At 45.8% G+C, this 22952-nt stretch overlaps 2 protein-coding genes across 4 annotated transcripts in view; one reads left to right on the top strand and one right to left on the bottom strand.

Moving 5' to 3' along the window:
* The window catches only part of ino80 (INO80 complex ATPase subunit), a 163766-nt gene extending 157751 nt beyond the window's left edge, over nucleotides 1–6015 (bottom strand). The window contains 1 exon segment of the mRNA XM_033026586.1: nucleotides 5867–6015. The gene's annotated coding sequence lies outside the window, so the exon portion shown is untranslated.
* The window catches only part of exd1 (exonuclease 3'-5' domain containing 1), a 71234-nt gene continuing 54184 nt past the window's right edge, over nucleotides 5903–22952 (top strand). For 2 of the 3 annotated variants that reach the window (XM_033026589.1, XM_033026587.1), the window contains exons 1-3: nucleotides 5903–6202; nucleotides 16522–16590; nucleotides 18814–18871. In XM_033026589.1, coding sequence (XP_032882480.1) covers nucleotides 5920–6202; nucleotides 16522–16590; nucleotides 18814–18871 — 410 coding nt within the window. In that variant the 5' untranslated portion in view covers nucleotides 5903–5919. Of the gene's footprint in view, nucleotides 6203–6575; nucleotides 6833–16521; nucleotides 16591–18813; nucleotides 18872–22952 lie in introns of those variants that run through there. The other variant, XM_033026588.1, reaches the window with a different exon arrangement.

The raw sequence follows: 22952 nt of genomic DNA, 5'->3' as shown, positions 1-22952 counted from the left end.
AGCTAGATAGGGCTCTTAAAAATAGCAGTCAGGGGATATGGGGAGAAGGCAGGAACAGGGTACTGATTGAGGATGATCAGCCATGATCACATTGAATGGCGGTACTGGCTCGAAGTGCCGAATGGCCTACTCCTGCACCCATTGTCTATTGTCATAAATGCTTCTTAAACACCACCAAAAGCCTCTTAAATGGCCGAGAATGGAAAGCCTCATCCTGAGACCAGATGCAGCAGAGACAGAAATTGAGAGTAGTGCCCAGCATCTTTGCATGAGGCAGGGTGGAAGGAAGTGCAATCCAGAAAACTGTGGTAGTCGGTACGTTTGTCGCAGACGTCAGTCGATAGTCTGTCCCCTGTGATGGAGGCAGAGAGATTAAGAAAGGGGAGAGGTGTCAGATATAGTACCATTGAATATAAAGACAGGTCGGAAGTTAGTGGTGGTTAATGAAATCAACGAGTTCTGCGCGGGTGCAGGAGGCATACCGCTGCATTGTCGATATAGTGTCATAGAGTCAAAGAGCGTGGAAACAGGCCCTTCGGCCCACACGCTCCAGCTACACTAGTACCATCAGCCCGGCGAGAGGGCCTGAGCATCGGGCCGCCCGGGGTGGCAACTGCGGGTGCTCGGAAGGCCCCGACCACGGGTGAACATCTGGGAAGATCAGAGGGGAGGCTGGCTGGACTATGGAGCCTTCCTCACCTTGGTGCCATTGTGTTATGTTGTGTCGTGGACTTTCTGTGTTTGTGCTTTTTTTTTAAATTCTATTTTATTTTTAATGTGTTTTATTATTTATTATTTATTTATTTTTATGATACTGACTGTAAAGGGAAATTCATTTAGTTGTCTCTAATTGAGACAATGACAATAAATTTGAATACAATACAATACCACCTGCCTGCGTTTGGCCCATGTCCTTCTAAACCGGTCCTATCCATGCACACGTCTTAATTGTTTCTTAAACGTTCAACTACTTCCTCTGGCAGCTCGCTCCATACACCCACCACCCCATGTGTGAAATTGTTATCTCTCAGATTCCTGTTAAATCTTTTCCCCCTCACCTCCAACCTGTCCTCTGGTCCTCAATTCCCCTACTGTGGGCAAGAGACTCTGTGCATCTACCCAACATATTCCTCATGATTTTATATACCGCTATAAGATCACCGTTCATCCTCCTGCACTCCAAGGAGTCCCAGCATACTCAACCCCTCCCTGTAGCTCAGACCCTCAAGTCATGGCAACATCCTTGTAATTCTTCTCTGTACTCTTTCCAGCTTAACAGCATCTTTCCTGGTGCCAGAACTGAACACAATACTCGAAATGTGGCCTCAACCATGTCTTATATAACTACAAAATCACCTCCAAAATTCCATACTCAATACTCTGCCAATGTGCCAAAAGCCTTATTGACCACCCTGCCTGCAACTCCACCTTCAAGGAACTATGTACCTGCACTCCTAGATCCCTCTGCTCAATAGCACTGCCCAGACCCCTGCCATCCACTGTGTTGGTCCTGCCCATGTTAAGACTTCCCTTACCGCAAATGTATCTGTATTAAATTCTATCAACCAATCCTCAAACCACCTCATCAAGATCCTGCTGTATTTTTTCACACCCATCTTCACCATCTGCAACACCACCCACTTCTATATAAGCTGCAAACTTGCTAATCTTGCCCTGTATGTTCTCATCCAAATCATTGATGTAGATGGCAAACAGTAACGGTCCAGCACTGAACTCTGAGGCACACACTAGTCACAAGCCTCCAGTCCGAAAAGCAACCTTCCACCATCAACCACTGCATCCTTCCATGAAGCCAATGTTCTATCCATTCAGCTATCTCTCCTTCGACCCCAAGCAATCTAACCTTCCATAGCAGCACCTTGGAACCTTGTCAAATGCTTTGCTGAAGTCCAAATGTACAAGCTCTGCCCTCATCAACCTTTCTGGTCACATCTTCAAAAAACACGATCAGTTCCGCGAAACACAACAAACCTCCCAAGTACAAAACCATGTTGACCATCCCTAATCAGCCCATGTCCATTTAAATCCTATACCTCAGAATACTCTCGTTACTTTTCAACCACAGATGATAAGAACACTGGCCCAGTTCCCAGCCTTTTCCCTAGTCATTCTTGAATAGAGACACAACAATATAGCAGTCTTCCAGCACCTCTCCTGCATTTAATGATAACTTGTAAATTTCAATCAAGGCACCCGCAAGTTCCTCTCTAGTTTCCCAGTGTCCTTAGATATATCTGATCAGGCCTAGGAGACTTGTCTACCTTAATACAGGACAGTACCTTCAGCACCTCTCATCCGTAATACTGACTGTTTTCACTTCTATTGACTGCCCCAAGTTCCTCCGTCCACCTGTCTTTCTCCTCAGTAAAACAGAGGAGAAACGCTCATTAAGGACCTTGCCCATCTCCTGTGGCTCCACACAGAATTGATCGCTTTGATTCAGGGGTCCCACTCTCTCTCCAATTACTCTTTTTATCCTTATGCATTGATAAAATTCCTTGGGATTGTCCCTAATGCTATCTGTCAGAACTATCTCCTGGCCCCTTTTTGCCCTTCTGATTTCCGTTTTTAGTTTGCTCCTTAGTTCCTGAAACTCTTCCAGGGATACACTTGATCCCAGTTGCCTATACCTGTCCCATTCGCTGTCCTTATTCTTGACCAATGCCTCAATTTCCAAGCTTTGTTACGTTTGCGTGCCTTGCTCTTTACTCTAACAGGTATGTGCATTTCTTGAGCTTTTGTCAGCACACTTTTAAAAACATCTCACTTGGCTGATGTTCCTTTCCCCTCAAGCAACCTGCTCCAATCAACTTGAGCAAGTCCTTCTCTCATACCCTCCAAGTTGGCCTTACCCCAATTTAGCATTTTAAAGGCCCTCTCTGTCCCTATCCATAACCATCTTAAACCTAGAATCTTTTCCAGCATCTGCAGTTCCTTCTTAAATATCTTAAACCTAATCGAACAGTGGTCACTGGTCCCAATAGGCTCCTCCAAGAGCACCTCATCCACTTGTGGAGGTGGAGAAAGGGTTGAGGGTATGTGCCAGTGTATATTTGCAATAAGGACTGTCCAACGTAACTGCCAAAAAAGGCAGGCACAGCTGGGACCTGTGTGAATGCCATGGCGATACCTTTAAGTTGGAGAAACCAAGAGGAGTGAAAGAGAAGTGGTTGAGTGCGAGGACAATTTGTGTCTGGTGGATTATTGCGTTTCAAATTGATTGGGTGTCTGTTCATGGAAGAACCAGAGGTCCTTGTGTTATTCGTGGTGGGGGGTGGATAGGCAAAGGGACTGGAAAGGGAATCACGGTAAGCCACAGCCATAACCGTCATTAGTCCTGGCTCGCCCACCGTAGACCAAGAACCCACGGGAAGGGCGAAGAGGAGGGAGCGAGTGTCGGAGGTGGTGAGGAGCGAGGCCAATCACCTCGTCATGGCAGAAGGTCGCCCCGCACACAGATTAGCAAGTCAGTCAGAGAGCTGGAAATCAGGCCAACTGCGAAACAGTGCAATGCCTCGACGTTGGAGAGGGCTGCTGAATGGCCGTTAGCAACCTTTTGGCTTGGCTGGACCGGGCGCCACTCCAAGAGGCCTACCACATGGACGGATGTGGCCCTCATCGGTGGAGGCCACCAATGGCCAGGCCGACCCCCTAACACTGCCAGAACAACAGGACCCTCATGGTCAGGCCAAGAACCCTGCACTTAAAACAACTGGACTTGAAAATGGCAGCAAAAGCTGGCAGCTCTGTATACTCACAGTGTCCAACTACTATACACGTGTACTGTATCTGAGATGCTTATCTAAGAGGTATTAAGTGCTTATGTATAGTGTACTGATCTGTATACAAAAATGAATTTCATTGTACCTCGGTACAGATGACAATAAAGTACCAGTGAACCAGTGAAATGCATGGTATAAATGAAGCTACAGGAAATTGAAAGTTATTGAAAAGTTGAAGGGCGTATTTGAACATGTTTATTCTCGTTTTAACTATTCAACCATTGTTAACTATTCAATAAATTACAAATTTACATTACAAAATTCAATTGTCTAAATTTTGATTTTCAATGAAACCAAAATGAGCTATACCAAAACAATATTGTCAGATGTGTCAGATGTATAGCTGGGACATGTTGGCCGGTGTGGGCAAGTTGGGCCGAAAGGCCTGTTTCCATGCTGTACACTCCATGACAAAACCAAATAACTGACTGTACAAAACATATACTAAAAACAATATTTCCTTCGCTCCATAGATGCTGCCTCACCCGCTGAGTTTCTCCAGCACTTTTGTCTACCTTCGATTTTCCAGCATCTGCAGTTCCTTCTTAAACAAAATTAAATGACTTGGGAGCTTGGCTTACAAAACACTCCATTATAATATGATCTATCTCCTTTGATACAGCACAACAGTTTCAAAAATGCTGTTCAAATTCAAGTATACAACTTCATATTTATAAGAGTGGGCTTCTGCCATTTATTAACGCCAAATAGTAGCACCCACCTGAGACAAAATAAATAACCACTAATAAAAATATATGCCTTGGGTTTATTGCTTCTAGAACATTACAATTGTCTAATTACAGCTGGTATACCCTTGACATTTCCCGATTTTAGGCCACAAGATAGCCGCATGGAAATTATATTGACTTTGGAAAAAATGGGATCAGACATGACTGCCAACACTTAAAGAGCTAACAATCCATGAAAAACCTTCTGTCATGACTCAGCAATTTTTGCAGCGCAAAACAATTCAAGTCAGTGGATTCAAATAAAAATAAGAAAACAAGTTGTGTATTCCTAGAGTGTTAAGGAGCAGATAGGCACCTGTCAGTTACAGGAATATTTTGACAGGACGACTGCATCACTAACTCTTAAAAAACTCATTCTAAATAAAAGTTGCTTCATTTTGTTAGGTACAAACCCTACAATATTTAAACCCAATAAAATATTAAATTAAACATGTAATGACTCAATAGCAGGGCAACTGTTGTACTTCTAATATCCAGAAGATAACTAATTGATATGTAAAAACATTTACAGTATTATCCTTAGTAGTGATCAAATTTGCAATAATATGCATTATTTTTAATTACTGTGATTGGTAATGGCACGCTTTATTTTTAATAATTTCCACCCAGTGCAACGCTTAATACAAATGGATGAAAAAAGTAATAGTCACGTGGATCAAAAACTCTTGGTTTCAGAGTGACCGGTACAGATTATAATTTCAAATGTTTCAAGAAAATAATTATTTACTGGAAAAAAAAACACTAGCCCCGAAAAAAACGGAATCAACACCTCATCTCCTCCCTCACCCACACCTTAATTCGTTGTAAAGTAAACAGGCCGAAAGGCAAAGAGGGAAAAAGTTGCTTGGGAGCCGGCAATCCGAGATCGCACCTGGGCGATGCGTTTCGAGGACGAAGGCAGCGGGGAAATAAAGTTTAAGAGGCCGGCTAGGCCCGATGAGGAAGAGGCAGGCGCTAGGCGTAGGGAGGGGAGGGGGTGGGGTGGGGTAGGGAGGGTGCCTGGCCCTTTAAACGGCCCCAATCCTCCCGCAGAGAGAAGCGGACTTGGGGGGCGGGCGGACCGTGTTGGTGTGCGAAGGGGGGGGGGAAAGAGGCGAGAAGGGCCGGGTGGCCGGGCTTTTCCTCCTTCCTCCACCCGGGGAGGAGGGGGGGGTGATTTTTAAAAATCCTCTCAAGGCATCGAGCCATCCCCCGCGAAATAATGGGCATTAACGCCGGGCCGGCGGGGCTGTCCGCCCGGCCGCCTCCTCCCTCCCCCCGCCCGCCGCACACACACACACTCACACACACACACAGACACACACAGCCGCTTACCTCGCCTCGCCCCTGCGTCTGCCTCGCCGCGCCGCTCCTCTCGTCGAGCCAAGATGGCGCTCGCTTTGGCGAGGCAGAGGTTGCGATGTCTGACAGAAGGAGCGGGGCGGCCGGTTTCACAGCCGCTCTGCCTGAGTCCCTCCGAGCGCCGCCGCCGCCGCCGACCGCCATTGCGGCTCTACCCCCGGCCCCCTCAGGCCGGAGCAGCCGAACACCTATCCGCGTCAACACCGCCAGGCTGCGGGGAACACAGACCCCACGCTCCTTCCGAGTTCACCTTGCCGCACGGCTGTGGGGAATATCGGGACCCTCTCCCACTGCGGTTGGTCGTTTCGGGTAAATTCGACCGGGAAAAGGGCGAATTCGAAGTCGGGATAGGCGAGGTCATCGATTGACTCTGTTGTCGACTCTCATGCCGAAATCGACGGAAATTGCCGAAGTGTGTGTGACGTCAGGGAGGGGCCGATCGGCCGGCCGACCAGTCAGGCGGGCGCGCTTTGTTCGTCGTGCGGCTCCGGGAGAGGAGGGGCAGGGGGGCGGGGGAAGGGGGGGGGGCAGGGGGAGGAGGCGGCTCGGCCGTCTCGCGATGGCAACGGGCGGGGCAATTCGAAAAATAGCGCCGGCGGGTCCTGACAATGACAGCGCGGCGCATGCGCTCCGGCACGTGGGGAGGGGCGGGGCAAAGGAGCGGGATAGCGCCTGCGGACCTGTCAATCACAGCGGAGGTGTGGCGGTGGCCTGTGGCTGTGGGGGAGGGGCGGGGCTGAGTGGGGGGAGGGCTGGGCTGAGTGGGGGAGGGGCGGGCTGGGAGGAGGAGGGGGAAAGAAGCAGAATTGCCTGCGATGGACGCCTCGTGGCTCCGAGAGCTGATCGGCCGACGGCTCCGCCTCACCCTGGTGGATGGCACCTACTCCGGGCGCCTGCGGCATGTCGACGCCTCCAGCAAAGCCGTCGTCTTGCACGAAGGTGCGAACGCCATCAAACCACGACAGTCATGTTAACAGTCGGATAAAATGGTGGGGTGGGGTGGGGTGGGGCCGGGGGAATGAAGTCTGGGATGTCGGACTCGGGGTTGGAGTCGGTGATGAGGGAATGAGTGTTGAGGAAAGGGATGGCAACTGGAGTGTTGAGTGAGTGGGAGAGGAGATGAAGGGGGTGGGAGATAAGGGGGCTTGGACTTGAGATGGCGGGGGTAGTGGGGTGAACGGATGGTTGGGGTGAAGTGATTAGGAGAGGGTTTGGGGACAGGAGTTTGTTGTAGGACTGGGTGGGATGTGTAGGAAGGAACTGCAGATGCTGGTTTACACTGAAGATAGACACAAAGTGCTGGAGTAACTCAGCGGGACAACAACACCTCTGGAGAAAATAAACATGACATTTTGGGTCGAGACCCTTCTTCAGGCTGCCTGTCCTGCTGAGTTACTCAAGCATTTTGTGTCTGATGGGTTAGATTGGGTGGTGGGTAGATAGCAGGTTGGTGGGGCGGAGGGGTGGGTGAATGACTTCCACTCATAGAAAATGCCCAAATGTGCTTAACATTAAGGTAGAAACAAAAAACTGCAGAATGCTGGTTTACAGAAGAAAACGGAGAGGCTTGGAGTAGCTCAGCAGGTCAGGCAGCATCTCAGAATGACATGGTTAGGTGATGTTTCGGATCAGGACCCATCTTCAGCCTGATGACAAAGGGTCCTGATACAAAACATTGCCTATTCATCTTCTCCTGAGATGCTGCCCAACATGCTGAGCTGCTCCAGCACTGTGTCTTTATGTGCTTAACAATATTGCCAAACAAAAATACAAAACGTTCTCACGGGGCTTGGCATTGCAGAGGTGAGGATAATGTTCATCATGAAGATAAACACAAAAAGCTGGAGTAACTCAGTGGGTCAGGCAGCATCTCTGGGGAAAAAGAATAGTTGATATTTTGGGTCAAGACTTCAAAAGAGTTATGGGAAATGGAAACGTGATATAGATCAAATGAATTAAAGATATGCAAAAAGTAACAATGATCAGGGAAAGGTGGAGCCCACAATGGCCCATTGTTGGCTGTGGGCTAGGTGATAATGAGTTATACAGACGATGAAACTCCACAGGACAACATGTTTATCATATCTTTTTTGACAAGCCATTTGGGCTATTGAATTATCCAAGTTTCTGCAGATACTGCATTTGTTTGTCTGCTTTGCCAGTTGATCAAGATCTGATTGTCAACTCTACCACAATTTTCGCATCATCCACAAGCTTAGTTATCATTCCACATATGTTCACGTTATCGTAGAATTAGGCCATCCGGCCCATCGAGTCCACTCTGCCATTCAATCATGGCCTAATCCCATTTTCCTGCCTTCTCCCCATAACCCTTGACACCCGTTCTAATCAAGAATGTGTCGATCTCTGTCTTCAAAATATCCACTGACGTCCTCCACAGCCTTCTGTGGCAATTAAGGGGGGGGGGGGGGGGGGGCTTGATTCCCATATTCCACTAACCTCCCCCCTTCCTGCTACTTTCTTCCCTCTGGCTTCAGATATTACAACTCCAATCCTATCTCAAACCTTCTGCTTTTATCTTTAACTTTTGTTCCAACCATCTGCCTATCAAGCCTCCCTTTCCCCGTGTCCATGTATTACCTACTATGCTTTGTCCTGCCTCTCCCTCTTCCAGCTTTCTCCTCTCTCTCCCTCCCCATTTACCTGACGAAGGGTCTCCACATGAAATGCCACCTATCCATGTTCTCCATAGATGCTGCCCAGCCTACTGAGTTACTCCAGTACTTTATGTCCTTTTGTGTATTAACTAGCATTTGCAGTTCCTTATTTCTATGTTCTCGTCCAAATTGTTAATATATATGACAAACAGCAGGTGGCTCGGCACTGATCCCTGCCGCACAACACTTGTCACAGGCTCAGATCTGATAAACAACTATTCACAGTGCAGTGCACTGTGCAGGAGTAACTCAGCAGGTAGGGCAGCATCTCTGGAGAACATGGATGGTTAACTTTTCAGGTTGCTTCCCTTCTTCAGGCTGATTGTGGTGGGGGGGGGGGGGGGGGGGAGGAAGCTGGTGAACAGGGCAGGACAAAACCTGGTGAGTGATAGGTGGATACAAGAGAGAGGTTACCCATTCCTGTGCTCCACCTATATTCCTCACACTGGCTTCATAATTTGGCTATCCTTATTTCACCCCTTTTGTCTTTGTCTACTGCCTTTGTCCGCCTATCACCCCCCCCCCCCCCCCCTTGTATCCACCTATCACTCATCAGGTTTTGTCCTTCTCTCTTCCAGCTTTCTCACATTCCCACCGTAATAAATCTGAAAAAGGGTCCTGGCCCGAAGCTTCGCCTATCCCTGTTCTCCAGATAACCCACCGAGTTACCCCAGCACTTTTTTTTCTGTAAACCAGCATCTGTATTTCCTCTTCGCTACTATGATTTGACTCCTCCTGACCCTGTTAGTTTCTCACTTCTCCAGTTCCGATAATTCAGATTCAGATTCAATTTTCATTGTCAGTGTCAGTGTACAGTACAGAGACAACGAAATGCATTTAGCATCTCCCTGGAAGAGCGACATAGCAAATGATTTGAATAAATAATAATAAGTGTCCGGGGGGGGGGGGGGGGGGGTGATTGGCAGTCACCGAGGTACGTTGTTGAGTAGAGTGACAGCCGCCGGGAAGAAGCTGTTCCTGGACCTGCTGCTTCAGCAACGGAGAGACCTGTAGCGCCTCCCGGATGGTAGGAGGGTAAACAGTCCATGGTTGGGGTGAGAGCAGTCCTTGGCGATGCTGAGCGCCCTCCGCAGACAACGCTTGCTCTGGACAGACTCAATGGAGGGGAGCGAGGAACCGGTGATGCGTTGGGCAATTTTCACCACCCTCTGCAATGCCTTCCGGTCGGAGACAGAGCAGTTGCCATACCATACTGTGATGCAGTTGGTAAGGATGCTCTCGATGGTGCAGCGGTAGAAGTTCACCAGGATCTGAGGAGACAGATGGACCTTCTTCAGTCTCCTCAGGAAGAAGAGACGCTGGTGAGCCTTCTTGATCAGAGTTGAGGTATTGTGGGTCCAAGAGAGGTCATTGGAGATGTTGACTCCCAGGAACCTGAAGCTAGAAACACGTTCAACCTCCGTCCCGTTAATGTGGATGGGGGTGTGCGTGCCGCCCCTGGACTTCCTGAAGTCTACAATGAGCTCCTTGGTCTTCTTGGAGTTATGGGCCAGGTTGTTGTCAGCGCACCATGCTGCTAAGTGCTGGAGATGTTTGATCAACTAACTAATAGGTTGTTTGATCAAAAATCTAAACTTAAGTTTCTCTCTGCAAAGACTTACAGGGTATCATTATTTTCTGTTTTTATTTCAATCATCTGTTAGTACTTGTTTCAGATCTTCTGCTGTGACATTTTGTTTTGATAATGCGCTGAAGTTTTGACTTCATATCTCAAGAGTTCCATACCTCTTTTGTTGACTCCAGGGGCGGAAATCACTATCAAAACATGGGGGGGGGGGACCACACACACGAGGCTTCGGCCATGGGCCCCTGTGGACGGTAACATCGGGAGCTGACCTGGTTGGTGATTGACTCCGAACTCCAGCAACAGCAGCTTCAATCGGGCTGTTCACGGAGCCTTTCATCACCTGGCAGGTCTTAAAAACGGCCGCGGGATCTTCCATTGCCCAGCGGAGGCTTCAACATCGGGAGCCTTGACGCAGCAATTTGACTGCGGGTCGGTGGAAGATCCCGCGGCTGATTTTAAGCCGCGCAGGGCGAAGAAGCCCCGGCAAATTCAAGTTCCGCTCTATGATCTTTGCTCCACCATGACATCTCCCTCCTTCAATCACCGCGCCCTATCCTCAGTCCCACCCCCTACATCCGCCTCTGACCGACGCCTCCCTCCTCCAATCATTGCTCCGAATCATCATGTCCTGCCCCCCCCCGCCCACTGCCTGCTGACCGACGTCTCTCTCGTCCAATCGGCGCCCTCGATCATCAGTCCCACCCCCACTGTTTCGCGGGAAGCGGAGATTTTTAATAGATTTTTTTCACCAAATTTAAAAATCCGGATTACAAAACAAGGGGGTGATTGTCCCCCACCTCTCAAAAAATGGAGAGGACGTGTGCCCCCCCCCCCCCCGGGATTTCCGCCCATGCTCGACTCAGTCAGCAAAGTCCAATTTCAAAATAGTAGTAAGTAAAGGGTAAAAATTAGAAAATGTGTTCCATCTATAATACCACAGCACAAAAACAGTCATATCAATATACAGTGCATTCAGAAAGTATTCAGACCCCTTCTCTTTTTATTACGTTAGAGCCTTATTTTATCATGGATTTCTTTTATTTTTTATCATCAATCTACACACAATACCCTAGGATGAAGCGAAAACAGGTGTTTAGAAATTTTTGCAAAGTAATTAAAAAGAAATAACTGAAATATCACATTTACATAAGTATTCAGACCCTTTACTCAGTACTTTGTTGAGGCCCCTTTGGCAGCGATTACAGCCTCATGTCTTCTTGGGTATGACGCTACAAGCTTGGCACACCTGCATTTGGGTAATTTCTCCCGTTCTTCTCTAGAGTCTCTCAAGCTCTGTCAGGTTGGATGGGGAGCGTCGATGCACAGCTATTTTCAGGTCCCTCCAGAGATGTTCGATCAGGTTCAAGTCCGGGCTCTGGCTGGGCCACTGAAGGACATTCACAGACTTGTCACAAAGCCACTCCTGCGTTGTCTTGGCTGTGTGCCTAGCGTCATTGTCCTGTTGGAAGGTGAACCTCCGCCCCAGTCTGAGGTCCTGAATGCTCTGGAGCAGGTTTTCATCACGGATCTCTCTGTACTTTGCTCCATTCATCTTTCCCTCAATCCTGACTAGTCTCCCAAAAACATCCTCGCAGCATGATGCTGCCACCACCATGCTTCACCGTAGGTATGGTATTGGCCAGGTGATGAGAGGTGCCTGGTTTCCTCCAGACATGATGCTTGGCATTCAGGCCAAAAAGATTCAAACTTGGTTTCTCATGGTCTGAGAGTCCTTTAGGTGCCTTTTGGCAAACTCCAAGCGGGCTGTCATGTGCCTTTTACTGAGGAGTGGCTTCCATTTGGCCACTCTACCGTAAAGGCCTGATTGGTGGAGTGCTGTAAATATAGTTGTCCTTCTGGAAGGTTCTCCCATCTCCACAGAGGAACTCTGACAGAGTGACCATCGGGTTCTTGGTCACCTCCCTGACCAAGACCCTTCTCCCCCGATTGCTCAGTTTGGCCGGGCAGCCAGCTCTATGAATAGTCCTGGTGGTTCCAAAGTTCTTCCATTTAAGAATGACAGAGGCCACTGTGTACTTCAGGACCTGCAATGCTGCAGAAATTGTTTTATACCCTTCCCAAGATCTGTATCTCGACACAATCCTGTCTCAGAGGTCTACAGACGATTCCTTCGTCTTGATGGCTTGGTTTTTGTTCTAACATGCACCGTCAAATGTGGGACCGTATATAGACAGGTGTGTGCCTTTCCAAATCATGTCTAATTAATTTAATTTACCACTGGTGGACTCCAATCAAGTAGTATAAAAAATTCAAGGATAATCAATGGAAACAGGATGAACCTAAGCTCAATTTTGAGTGTCATAGCAAAGGGTCTGAATACTTATGTAAATGTGATATTTCAGTTATTTCTTTTTAATGACTGCAAAAAACTCTTAAAAACCTGTTTTTGCTTCTTCATTCTGGGGTATTGTGTGTAGATTGATGACAAAAAAAAGAATTTAATCCATTTTAAAATAAGTCTGTAATGTAACAAAATGTGGAAAAAGTGAAGGGTTCCAAATACTTTCTGAATGCACTATATTTGCACCATAATTGTCAGCTGAAGAGAAAATGAACCTGGAAATGTAGTGGAGAGCAGTGGCATATTTTGGCAAGTATTTTAGGTATGAAAATATATTATCCACAAAGAATTGTAAAGAAAAGACATATAAATGGCTACGTGAAAATAGTCGCTAAGAACAGCCTGATGAATACAAATATCTTGTAATGGATAACAAAATACTGGTTCTTATTTCAAGAGCAGGAATGCAAAGGGTGGAAACTGCGTACTGCGTGCTACAGTTGCATGAAGACCATTTCAGGCTATTGATTTTAATTTTGACCCTTCTCCCTCATCCTGAAAAGGGCTATGTTTTTGAAGGTTGTTCATGTTGAAGGCCAACAATTTGCAATTTTGAATATTAAGGGATTTGCATCTGCTAATCTCTAAGATGATTAAAATGAAGTACAGGGAAGCTATTTTTTTGCTGGGGATTTTGAGAACAAGGGACACAAACTTGAAATTAGATTTGTGCCATTTCTGGACTGTCAGGAGTACTTCACATCAAGACAATCTGGACTGCTCAAATGTTTAAAAAAAGTATTGAGTGTCGTAGCAAACCGAGATTTCATTTTAGCAAAGATACTTTGTGGCCCTGTCCCACGGTACGAGTTCATTCCAAGAGCTCTCCCAAGTTTAAAAAAAATCAAACTCGTGGTAAGCACGGAGAATGAACGTAGTGGGTACGTCGGAGCTCGGGGACGTCTCTTAGTGTTTCGTAACGTTAACGGCAGGTACTCGGGAAGACTCGCTAACGGCAGGTAAGCTCGGGAAGACTCGTGAAGATTTTTCAACATGTTGAAAAATGTCGACGAGAGCCCCGAGTACCGACGAGCGGCCATTACCGTAAATCTCCGAGTTCGAATCAGGGCAAACTCGGGAGAACTCTTGGAATGAACTCTTACCGTGGGACAGGGCCATAAGGTTACAGAATCTAGCATGGAAAAGAGGGTGGAGAAATGGCTGTAAAATCCAAAATGGTTTTTAAAAAAGGGAGACAATTTTGTCAACTTTATCCTTATAGAACTGCCGGTTATATTTTTCTCATTTAGTGATTTGGTTCTTTTAGAATTTAGCATTACAGTGCGGAAACAGGCCCTTCAGTCCGCACCGATCAGCAATCATCCCGTACACTGACCTACACACACTCGGGACAATTTTACAACTTATCAAAGCCAATTAATCTACAAACCTGTACATCTTTGAAGTGTGGGAGGAAACTGGAGCACAGAGAGAACATACAAACTCCGTACAGACAGCACCCATGGTCAGGATTGAACCTGGATCTCTGGAGCTGTAAGGCAGCAATTCTACCATTGCGCCACCATGCCCTTTAACACAATCATTCCTCGCCCTTCTAAACATCTTCATGTACAAGCCTAGGCCATCCAACATTTCCTCTCAAGTCAAGCTGCCCATTCCCAGAATTATTTGTCAGCCTTCACCAAACTGCTTCCAGTACATTTTCCTTCCATATATAGAGTTCTTAATAATTCTAATACTGTTATAACCTGAGCATTCCAGATTATGGCAATGTGATTAGAAAAAGGTTTCTCCTCTTGTCTTTTTTCCCCCAATTTTTAAATAATTCCTTGGACCCTTGAGATATCTGCTAATGGAAGCCGCTTCCTTCTATCTACTCTTACTTGGTCAAGATTTTGTACGTAAAGGGATCTTGGGGTCCAAGTTCATAGCTCCGAGCAAGTGACAACACAAGTAGATATAGTGATAAAGAAGGCAATGGTATGCTTTCTTCCATGAGTCAAGGCATTGAATATAAGGGGCACAAAGTCATGATGCAGCTTTATAGGACTTCCGATATGGCTGTATTTGGAGCATTACTTGTAGCTCTGGTCGTCCCATTACAGGGTAGGTTTCAAGGTCAGTTTATTGTCACATATACCAATTAAGGTACAGTGAAATTTGTATTACCATACAGCCGTACTAAAAAAAACCCCCAACAAGACACACAACTACATAAGAGGTGACATAAACATCCACCACAGCGGATTCCACGTTCCTCACTGTGATGGAAGGCAATAAAGTCTAATCTTCTTCCTCTTTATTCTCCTGCGGTCGGGGCAGTCAAAACATCCGCAGTTGGGGCGATCGAAGTTCCTGCGGCTTGGAGCTCCTGAAGTCGGTCTCTAACCGGAAACCGCAAGCTCCACAATGTTAAAGTCCGCAGGCTCCCTCGGAAGAGCTCAGAGGTCGATCCCTGGCAAAGGGATCGCGGGCTCCATGATGGTAAGTATGCAGGCTCCCGCGGTGGAGCTCCCGAAGTCGGTCTCCAACAAAGGCCGTCAACTCCTCAATGTTAGGCCGCAGTGTGGACGGAGATACGTTACGGGAAAAAAATCGCATCTCCGTCGAGGTAAGAGATTAGAAAAAGTTTCCCCTATAACCCCCACATATAACAAGCTAAAGAACACTAAAACATACAAACAAACAACAAAAGAAGGAAGGGACAGACAGACTGTTGGCGAGGCAGCCATTGCTGGCGCTACCCGGTGATATGGAGGCTTTCGAAAGAGTGCAGAGGTGGTTTACCAGAATAATGCTTGGATTAGGGGGTATTACTGACAGACAGGTTGGACAGACTTGGATTGTTTTCTCTGGGAAGCTGGAGGTTGCAGGGGGATCTGATGGAAGTGTATAAAATATGAGAGGCATAGATAGGGTGGACAGCAAGAACCTTTTTCCCAAGATGAAAAATCTAATATTAGAGGGCATAGCTTAATTAATATGAGGGCCAAAGCTTAAAGGAGTTATGTGGGGCAAGTTTCTTTTAAAACAGGGTGGTGAGTGCCTGGAATGCGCAGATGAGGCAGATATGTTATTGGCATTTGGAGATTTTTGGATAGATATAGATACATGGAATGGAGGGATATGGATATGTGCAGGCAGATAAAAGTTGGTCTTGGCATCCTGTTCTGAACATATTTTGTGGGCCAAAAGAGTTCTTGTGCTATACTGTTTTATGTTTTATATAGATCATATCTCTTGACCTTCAGTGCTCTAAGGTAAACAATGCCACCTTCTCTAGGATAAACATCTCGCCCTTCCAATCATTGTGGGAAATCTTTTCTGCATGTTTGCTGATACTTTGCATTATTCTTTAATGCCTGTAGAAGGGGCTCATATACTGTAGAATATTAATTTGTTCTGAAAACATCCAACAGGAACAAAGCCTTGAGGCCCACACTGATTTATAGAGATAAACTAATTGTTTCTGCCTGCACACGATCCATAAACTTCCATTCCCTGCATATCCATGTGCCCATCTAACACCCTCTTAAACTCCACGATCATATCTGCCACCACCATCACCCCTAGCAATGTTTCCAGAAACACCAACATCTGTGTAAATAATGTATATTGTATATATTTACCCTGCACATCTCCTTTAAATTTAGTACCGTTCACCTTAACACTGCTCTCTCGTCTTGACATTTTCACTCCAGGTAAAAAGGTTTTGTCTGTCCCCTAAATACACCCTCACAATTTTATACCTTTTTATCAGGTCTCCCCTCAACCTCCAGCATTCCAGAGAAAACAATCCAATTTTCTTTGTAGTCAATCTGCATTCTGGTAATCCTCTTTTGCACCCTCTCCAAATCCTCAACATCCTTCCTATAATGGGGCACCAGAACTGCCTACATTTTACCACTCTATTTACTTATGTACCTCTTTCAGGGAGCTACGGACTTAGACCCCCCAAGATCCACCTCCACATCAAAGCTGTTAAGGGTGTTCTAAACTAATTGTTTCCAAGTTAACTCTTGTTTGATTCTTTCTACAGTTGAAGATTTGGAAAATAAACAACAGCTGCCTGGTGTCAAAATGTTTTTCGGGTATGAGATCAAAAATTGTAAGCATTTCTTTATACTTTGGTTCTTCCATTAAATAATACAAATCAAAACCATTACCTGAGGTCCTGACAGGAACTGTGAGCGTTTCCCCATGAATGTTATTGGCCAAATAGAGACGTTGAGGACTTGAACTGTTCCAAGATGTTACCAGCTTCCCATCCAAGACAGGAGGACACAGCCACACATGATGGGTTCAGGATGCATTTGTAATTTAATGCCATTGGATTCATATCAGAGTGTCACTTTATAAATATTTTCCAGGATCATTTATTATACTCTTGATCCATGTTATCCACTGATTTGCTATCCTTGGATACACATAATTATGCTTGCTCAGATTTCTCTCTGAGACACTAATCTAAGACCTTCCCATCCAAAAAAAGACACAGAATTCTGGAGTAATTCGGTGGGTCAGGCAGCATCTCTGGTGAACATGGAACATGAAGTCTGAAGAAGGGTCCCAACCCAAAAAGTCACTTATCCATGTTCTCCAGAGATGCTGCCTGACCTGCTGATTTACTCCAACACGTTTGTCAATTGTGTATCCTTGTCCCATCCCAGCAAAAAGAGGGATTTGGATCATGTGCAGAAAAATGAGATCAGTTCAGCTAGGATTCATGTTCGGCACAACCTTGTGGGCCACAGGGCCCATTACTGCGCTGTACGGTTCTTTGTTGTCCTCATTTTTTTAGCTGTATCGTGATAAGAAAATAATGCATCTTGCAAGTAATGAAGGTGTGATTTGTTCATAAATTCAGAAGATGATGGAAACTGGTGTAAAAATGAAACTACGCTTATCGAGTGCTAGCTTTCAGATTAGGTTTTAATGCTAGTGTTGAGCCAAGAGTGGCTTGATCATAGGTCTCTAAAACTGATTGGAAAATACTTAATTGTTGTAATGTATTCTCAAATTGTTCTCCTTTAATCCCATTTCAATGCACTAGTCTCTGCTTAGGAGTCATTGTGCTGCTTACACAGCACAACAGAATCAGTCAGACACAAAAAGCTGGAGTAACTCAGTTGGTCAGGCAGCAACTATGGAGAAAAGGAATCGGTGACATTTCGGGTTGAGACCCTTGTTCACCACTGTTCTGCGATAAGAATTTTCTATGGACCATATTCAGAGTATTTCACTTTTCACTGTAAAGATAGGCTTTGGAGCAAGGTAGCTGTTCAATACATGAGCACAGTTCTTTACTTTGTCGAACTCTGAACCAACAGCTTTCTAAAATCTGATAGCCTTTCCAAAACCAATAAACCACTATGTGGACAATCAATAAAACAGTGCTTCTGTGGGACTAGTTGAATTCAGTCTGGAGCACTGCTAGTCCTGACAACCTCACAAATGTAATGTTTAATGCAGCCTGGCAAAATCACAACTTTAATCTTCATCTTCAAACCCATTTGAGTACTGATTCATTAGACAGCAAAACAAATATTTGTCCTTCCTTCATCCAACATCTACATGCTTTTGGAAGTCCAACCACAAACCCCACTGGACAATTTGTAAATGAACTTAGTTCAAGTTAATGCTGGAGGGAAAATTTAGTTTGTCTATCCCCATCTCATGACAGCGCTGGTGTTTTGTCCCATATTTCATTGCAACAGCACCTCCCAAATTCATCAATTCTATTCCTAGAAAGGCATGGGCCGCAAGTGCATGACGGCAACACCACCACCCGGAGGTTCCCTTCTGAGGCTTGCCACATCCTGACCTAAATCTCAGAACTACCTCATCAGAGTATTGTGGAGAATACTTCACCAGAAGGTAGCAAATACAGTCTTCTCTGATGGTTACGAGAAATAGCCCAAAAAAGTTAAACAATCTCACCCCATTAACTATTTGAGCTTTGTTCATTAGAGATCCTGGGTCATGCCTATTTTTACAGGCCATTCAACTTGGGGGAGCCGGAGCTCAATGCTCCCTTCTACTTCAAACCTAGGTATGGTCTGTGACTGCCACTCAGAAGCTGATAACATGGCTGAATTTGCGTAGATTGAGAAACCAATTGCTGCTCCAATGACCACTGAAACAATGCAGACGAGAAATGGAAATTGGGATCTTCTTAGTTTATATAACTCAGCTGTTAATTGAATGAACCAAATATACCACCAAGCATTGAGGATCTTAACTGTTATTTGAATGAAGTTAATATTCATTGCTTGTACGTAATGTCAAATCGAATTCTACTTTTTATTTTGTACATGTCCTTCTGTTTCAGTGGCGATCCTTGATGACTTGCCAGCTGCATCTGCAAATCAGCAAGCAAATGATGGCAAGTAGGTGACTGTTGCCTTATTATACAACATTTCCAAAAAATAAATTCCATCTTTTTACATTGCATTTTGCGATATATATTGTTGAGTGGGGTAATTGCCATAAAAGTTCACGGGTGAAATCCACTCGAGTGCAGCATACTCTGAACCTCATTGCGCAACTAAGATGTATACAGGTTTTGGGCACCCTTTACTGGCAGAAAAATATATTTCTGGTCAGTTGTGGCTCATTTGTGTAGAGTTTGATCCTTGACTCCCCTGCAGGTCTCCAACCTTTTTCATGCAACCGTTGAAATCTTTCTATTTCCAAAACATGGAGCATCCAACTACCCTGTGGGTGTAGAGATGGCGGGCTGCGGAGAGGCAGTCGAGAGGCCGAGAACGAAGTGGGACTCGGCGGGGGAACCCGCTGAGAACAAAGAGTGCGCCGGCGGGACGCTAATGAGTAACTTTGTCAGCGCCATATACATGATGACTCTGCGTGCTTTGTATATTGTACGCAAGACAAAGAATTTCACTGTACCTAGGAACGTGTGGCAATGTATCATTCAATTGAACTTTCCCCTTTGTGAAGGAATCTAAAACTTGGGGGATCAATATCCTGGTGGGGAGATTTGCAAAGGCTACTGGGGAGACTAAACTAGAACGATTGGGGGGAGGGACTCAAATAGGGAAAGCTAGTAGTCAATGTGTGAGGCAGGAGGCAGAGAAGGGAAGCACTCGGACCCAAGATGTAGGGGAGAAAGAAGAAAAAGATAATAAACAGAGAATAAGAGATGGTGGGTTTCTTAAATGTGCATATTTTAATGCTAGGAGCATTGTAAGAAAGGTGGATGAGCTTAGAGCCTGGATTGGCACCTGGAAGTATGATGTTGTGGCGATCAGTGAAACATGGTTGCAGGAGGGCTGTGATTGGAAACTAAATATTCCGGGATTTCGTTGCTTCAGGTGTGATAGAATTGGAGGGGCATGAGGTGGAGGTGTTGCATTGCTTGTCAGGGAAGATATTACAGCAGTGCTTTGGCAGGATAGATTAGAGGGCTCGTCTAGGGAGGCTATTTGGGTGGAACTGAGAAATGGGAAAGGTGTAGCAACACTTATAGAGGTGTATTATTGACCGCCTAATGGGGAGCGAGAATTGGAAGAGCAAATATGTAAGGAGATCGCAGATATTAGTAGTATGCACAAGGTAGTGATTGTGGGAGATTTCAATTTTCCACACATAGACTGGGAAACACATTCTGTAAATGGGCTGGATGGTTTGGAGTTTGTAAAATGTGTGCAGGATAGTTTTTTTGCAGCAATACATAGAGGTACCTACTAGAGAAGGGGCAGTGCTGGACCTCCTGTTAGGAAATGAGACAGGTCAGGTGGCGGAGGTATGCGTTGGGGAACAGTTCAGTGATCACAACACCACTAGTTTCAATATAATTATGGAGAGGGTCAGAAATGGACCTAGGGTTGAGATTTTTGATTGGGTAGTTGGATACTGGAACGCACTACCTCCAAGGGTGGTGGAGGCAGGTACTCTTAAGAAGCATAGAAGACTATTCGCTGTAGTTCAATTGTGCTTTTATTTGTTGCATCTATAAGTACCCAGTGAAATTCTTTTACATACAGTCCAGAAAAGTATTGCCATAGCTACGCACATCCCCGATTAGCAAAGTGTACAGAAATAGTCTAATGAGCCCGCATGCTGGAGGCGCCAGGTTTTGCCGCCATTTTCAAATTCCAGTCCGCACTCTAGTTCTTGAGAGCGGTGCCTCATCCAGACAAGCCCCAGGCTGCTGCAGGCCTCCAGCCATCGCCTTCCTCACCAGACCCCGGTTCACATCCTCTACTCCTCGCCAGTCACATCCGTCATCGCCGGTCGTTGGTCTTCAGGTGATGAGCAGAGGCTGGCTCAGCAGCCTCAGCAGCCTCCCCCCTGCAGGCCACAGTCAACCAGATCCTGCGTTCAGCAGTGGGGGCATGCAGGGGCTGGCTAGGCAACTTCCTCCCTGCTGGTAAATAAGACTATTATAGATTGTTAGTGTGGACACAGTGGGCCAAATAACCTGTTTTAATGTTGTTTCATCTTGAGAGCATGTTTATTATTGATGTGGATGAATGAAGGTAGCTGTGCGGATAAAAGTAAGCTGAGAGTGAAATGAGTTTAGCAGGATGGGCTATTGACAGATTCAGTGAGTGTACAAAACTGGCAGATGTTGAATGTGGGAAATTACAAGGTTATCCACCATCATATTCTTTGCATCTTGTATATAACAATTTTACTGCCTCCCCATTTCTGAACCCCATGTGGTCTGGACAGGATGGAATGTATAGATTCTAGAAAGATACAACAAGTGTTTACAGGTCAGGTCAGGGGGAGTTCCCCCCCCCGCCCCCTCCGGGTACCATGTAATCCCGTGCTACCTGCTCCATGGTCAGATAGTCGGCGAATAATCTGCCTCCCCGACCTAGTTTGCCAGGTGAGGAGGGGGCTGTGGACCAAACACAAGACCTGTCAAAGGGCGGATGAGCTTCTAGCGCGCCAACGGCAATCCACACTTCAGTAGAAGTTGCGATCACTGTCGTACACAGCATTGTAAGGAATGATGATAAAGCACACACACCAAAATCCTATACTTCCAGCGGAGGAAGTCCGCAGGAACTGGAGGACAGAGACGTGTGGTGCGTCCATCACCGTTCCCATTGGAAACCAGCACCACTGCGTCGCTAATGTTTTCAATGATGATGAATGAATATACAGTCCAAAATATGAAAAGAAATTACTCATAAAGGCTATGACAACACCACCCGTATCTACGAACTGTACCAGCTAGAAGGACAAAGTCATCAAGAATATGTATCACGTCAAATTCAGCTTCACGTCACACACTACCCGAACTAGGAAATATATTGCTGTAACATGATCGGTGCATGGTCCCAACCCTGGATATTCTTACCCATTGTGAGTCACTATTAGAAGGATTGCAGCAGTTGAAGAAGGTGGATCACGATCACCTTCTTGAGTGATACCCACATCACCTAAAAACCAGTGGCATGTCCGTCTTTACCTTAGAGGCAAAGAAACAAAGAGGAGGAAGTGATTCAGTGTCACAGTGCTTTGGTCAGATCTGTCGACAGTGCCATGTGTATTGGGTATTGAGTTACTCAAAAGATTTAGTGGATTTGGAATAAATACAGTTTAAGTTCACAATGACGACTAGATTTTCAAGATTAAATTACAATGATATGTAAACTCTGCACAGAAGTGGGCGGAGAAATGACTGATGGATTTAATCCAAACAAGAGCGGCCACGGTGGCGCAGCGGTAGAGTTGCTGCCTTACAGCGAATGCAGCGCCATTGACCTGGGTTCGATCCCGACTACAGGTGCTGTCTACGGAGTTTGTACGTTCTCCCCGTGACCTGCGTCGGTTTTATCCAAGATCTTCGGTTTCCTCCCACCCTCCAAAGATGTACAGGTTTGTAGGTTAATTGGCTTCGTAAATGTAAAAATTGTCCCTAGTGGCGGTAGGATCGCTGGTTGGCGCGGACCCGGTGGGCCGAAGGGCCTGTTTCCGCACTGTATCTCTGAAGTAAACTAAAGTGTGAGGTGTTGCACTTTGGGTGGTCAAATGTAAGGGGGAAATAAATAATTAATGGCATGGCCTTCAACATCATTAATGAACAGAGGGACTTTGGGGTCCAAGTCCATAACTTCTTGAAATTGGCAACACAACTAGATAGTTATAAAAAGGAATGTGCTTTGTTTGCTTTCATGGGTCACAGCATGAAATATAAGAGTCAGGAAGTCATGATGCAGTTTTATAGGACTTTGATTTGCCCATTTTTGGAGTATTACATGCAGTTCTGATCATCACATTACAGGAAGGATATGTAGGCTATTGAAAGGATGTAGAGGAGGTTTACCAGAATGATACCTGGATTAGGAGGTATTAATTACACAGAGACGTTGGACAGACTTGGATTGTTTTCAGTGGGAAGCTAGATGTTGTGGGGAGACCTGATAGAAGTATATAAAACTATGAGGCATGGATACGGTTTTTTTTAGGATGGAAAAATCAAAGACTAAGGGC

Source organism: Amblyraja radiata, chromosome 9, assembly GCF_010909765.2.
Source record: "Amblyraja radiata isolate CabotCenter1 chromosome 9, sAmbRad1.1.pri, whole genome shotgun sequence".
Classification (NCBI taxonomy): domain Eukaryota; kingdom Metazoa; phylum Chordata; class Chondrichthyes; order Rajiformes; family Rajidae; genus Amblyraja; species Amblyraja radiata.
This window is presented reverse-complemented; position numbering and strand designations above follow the sequence as displayed.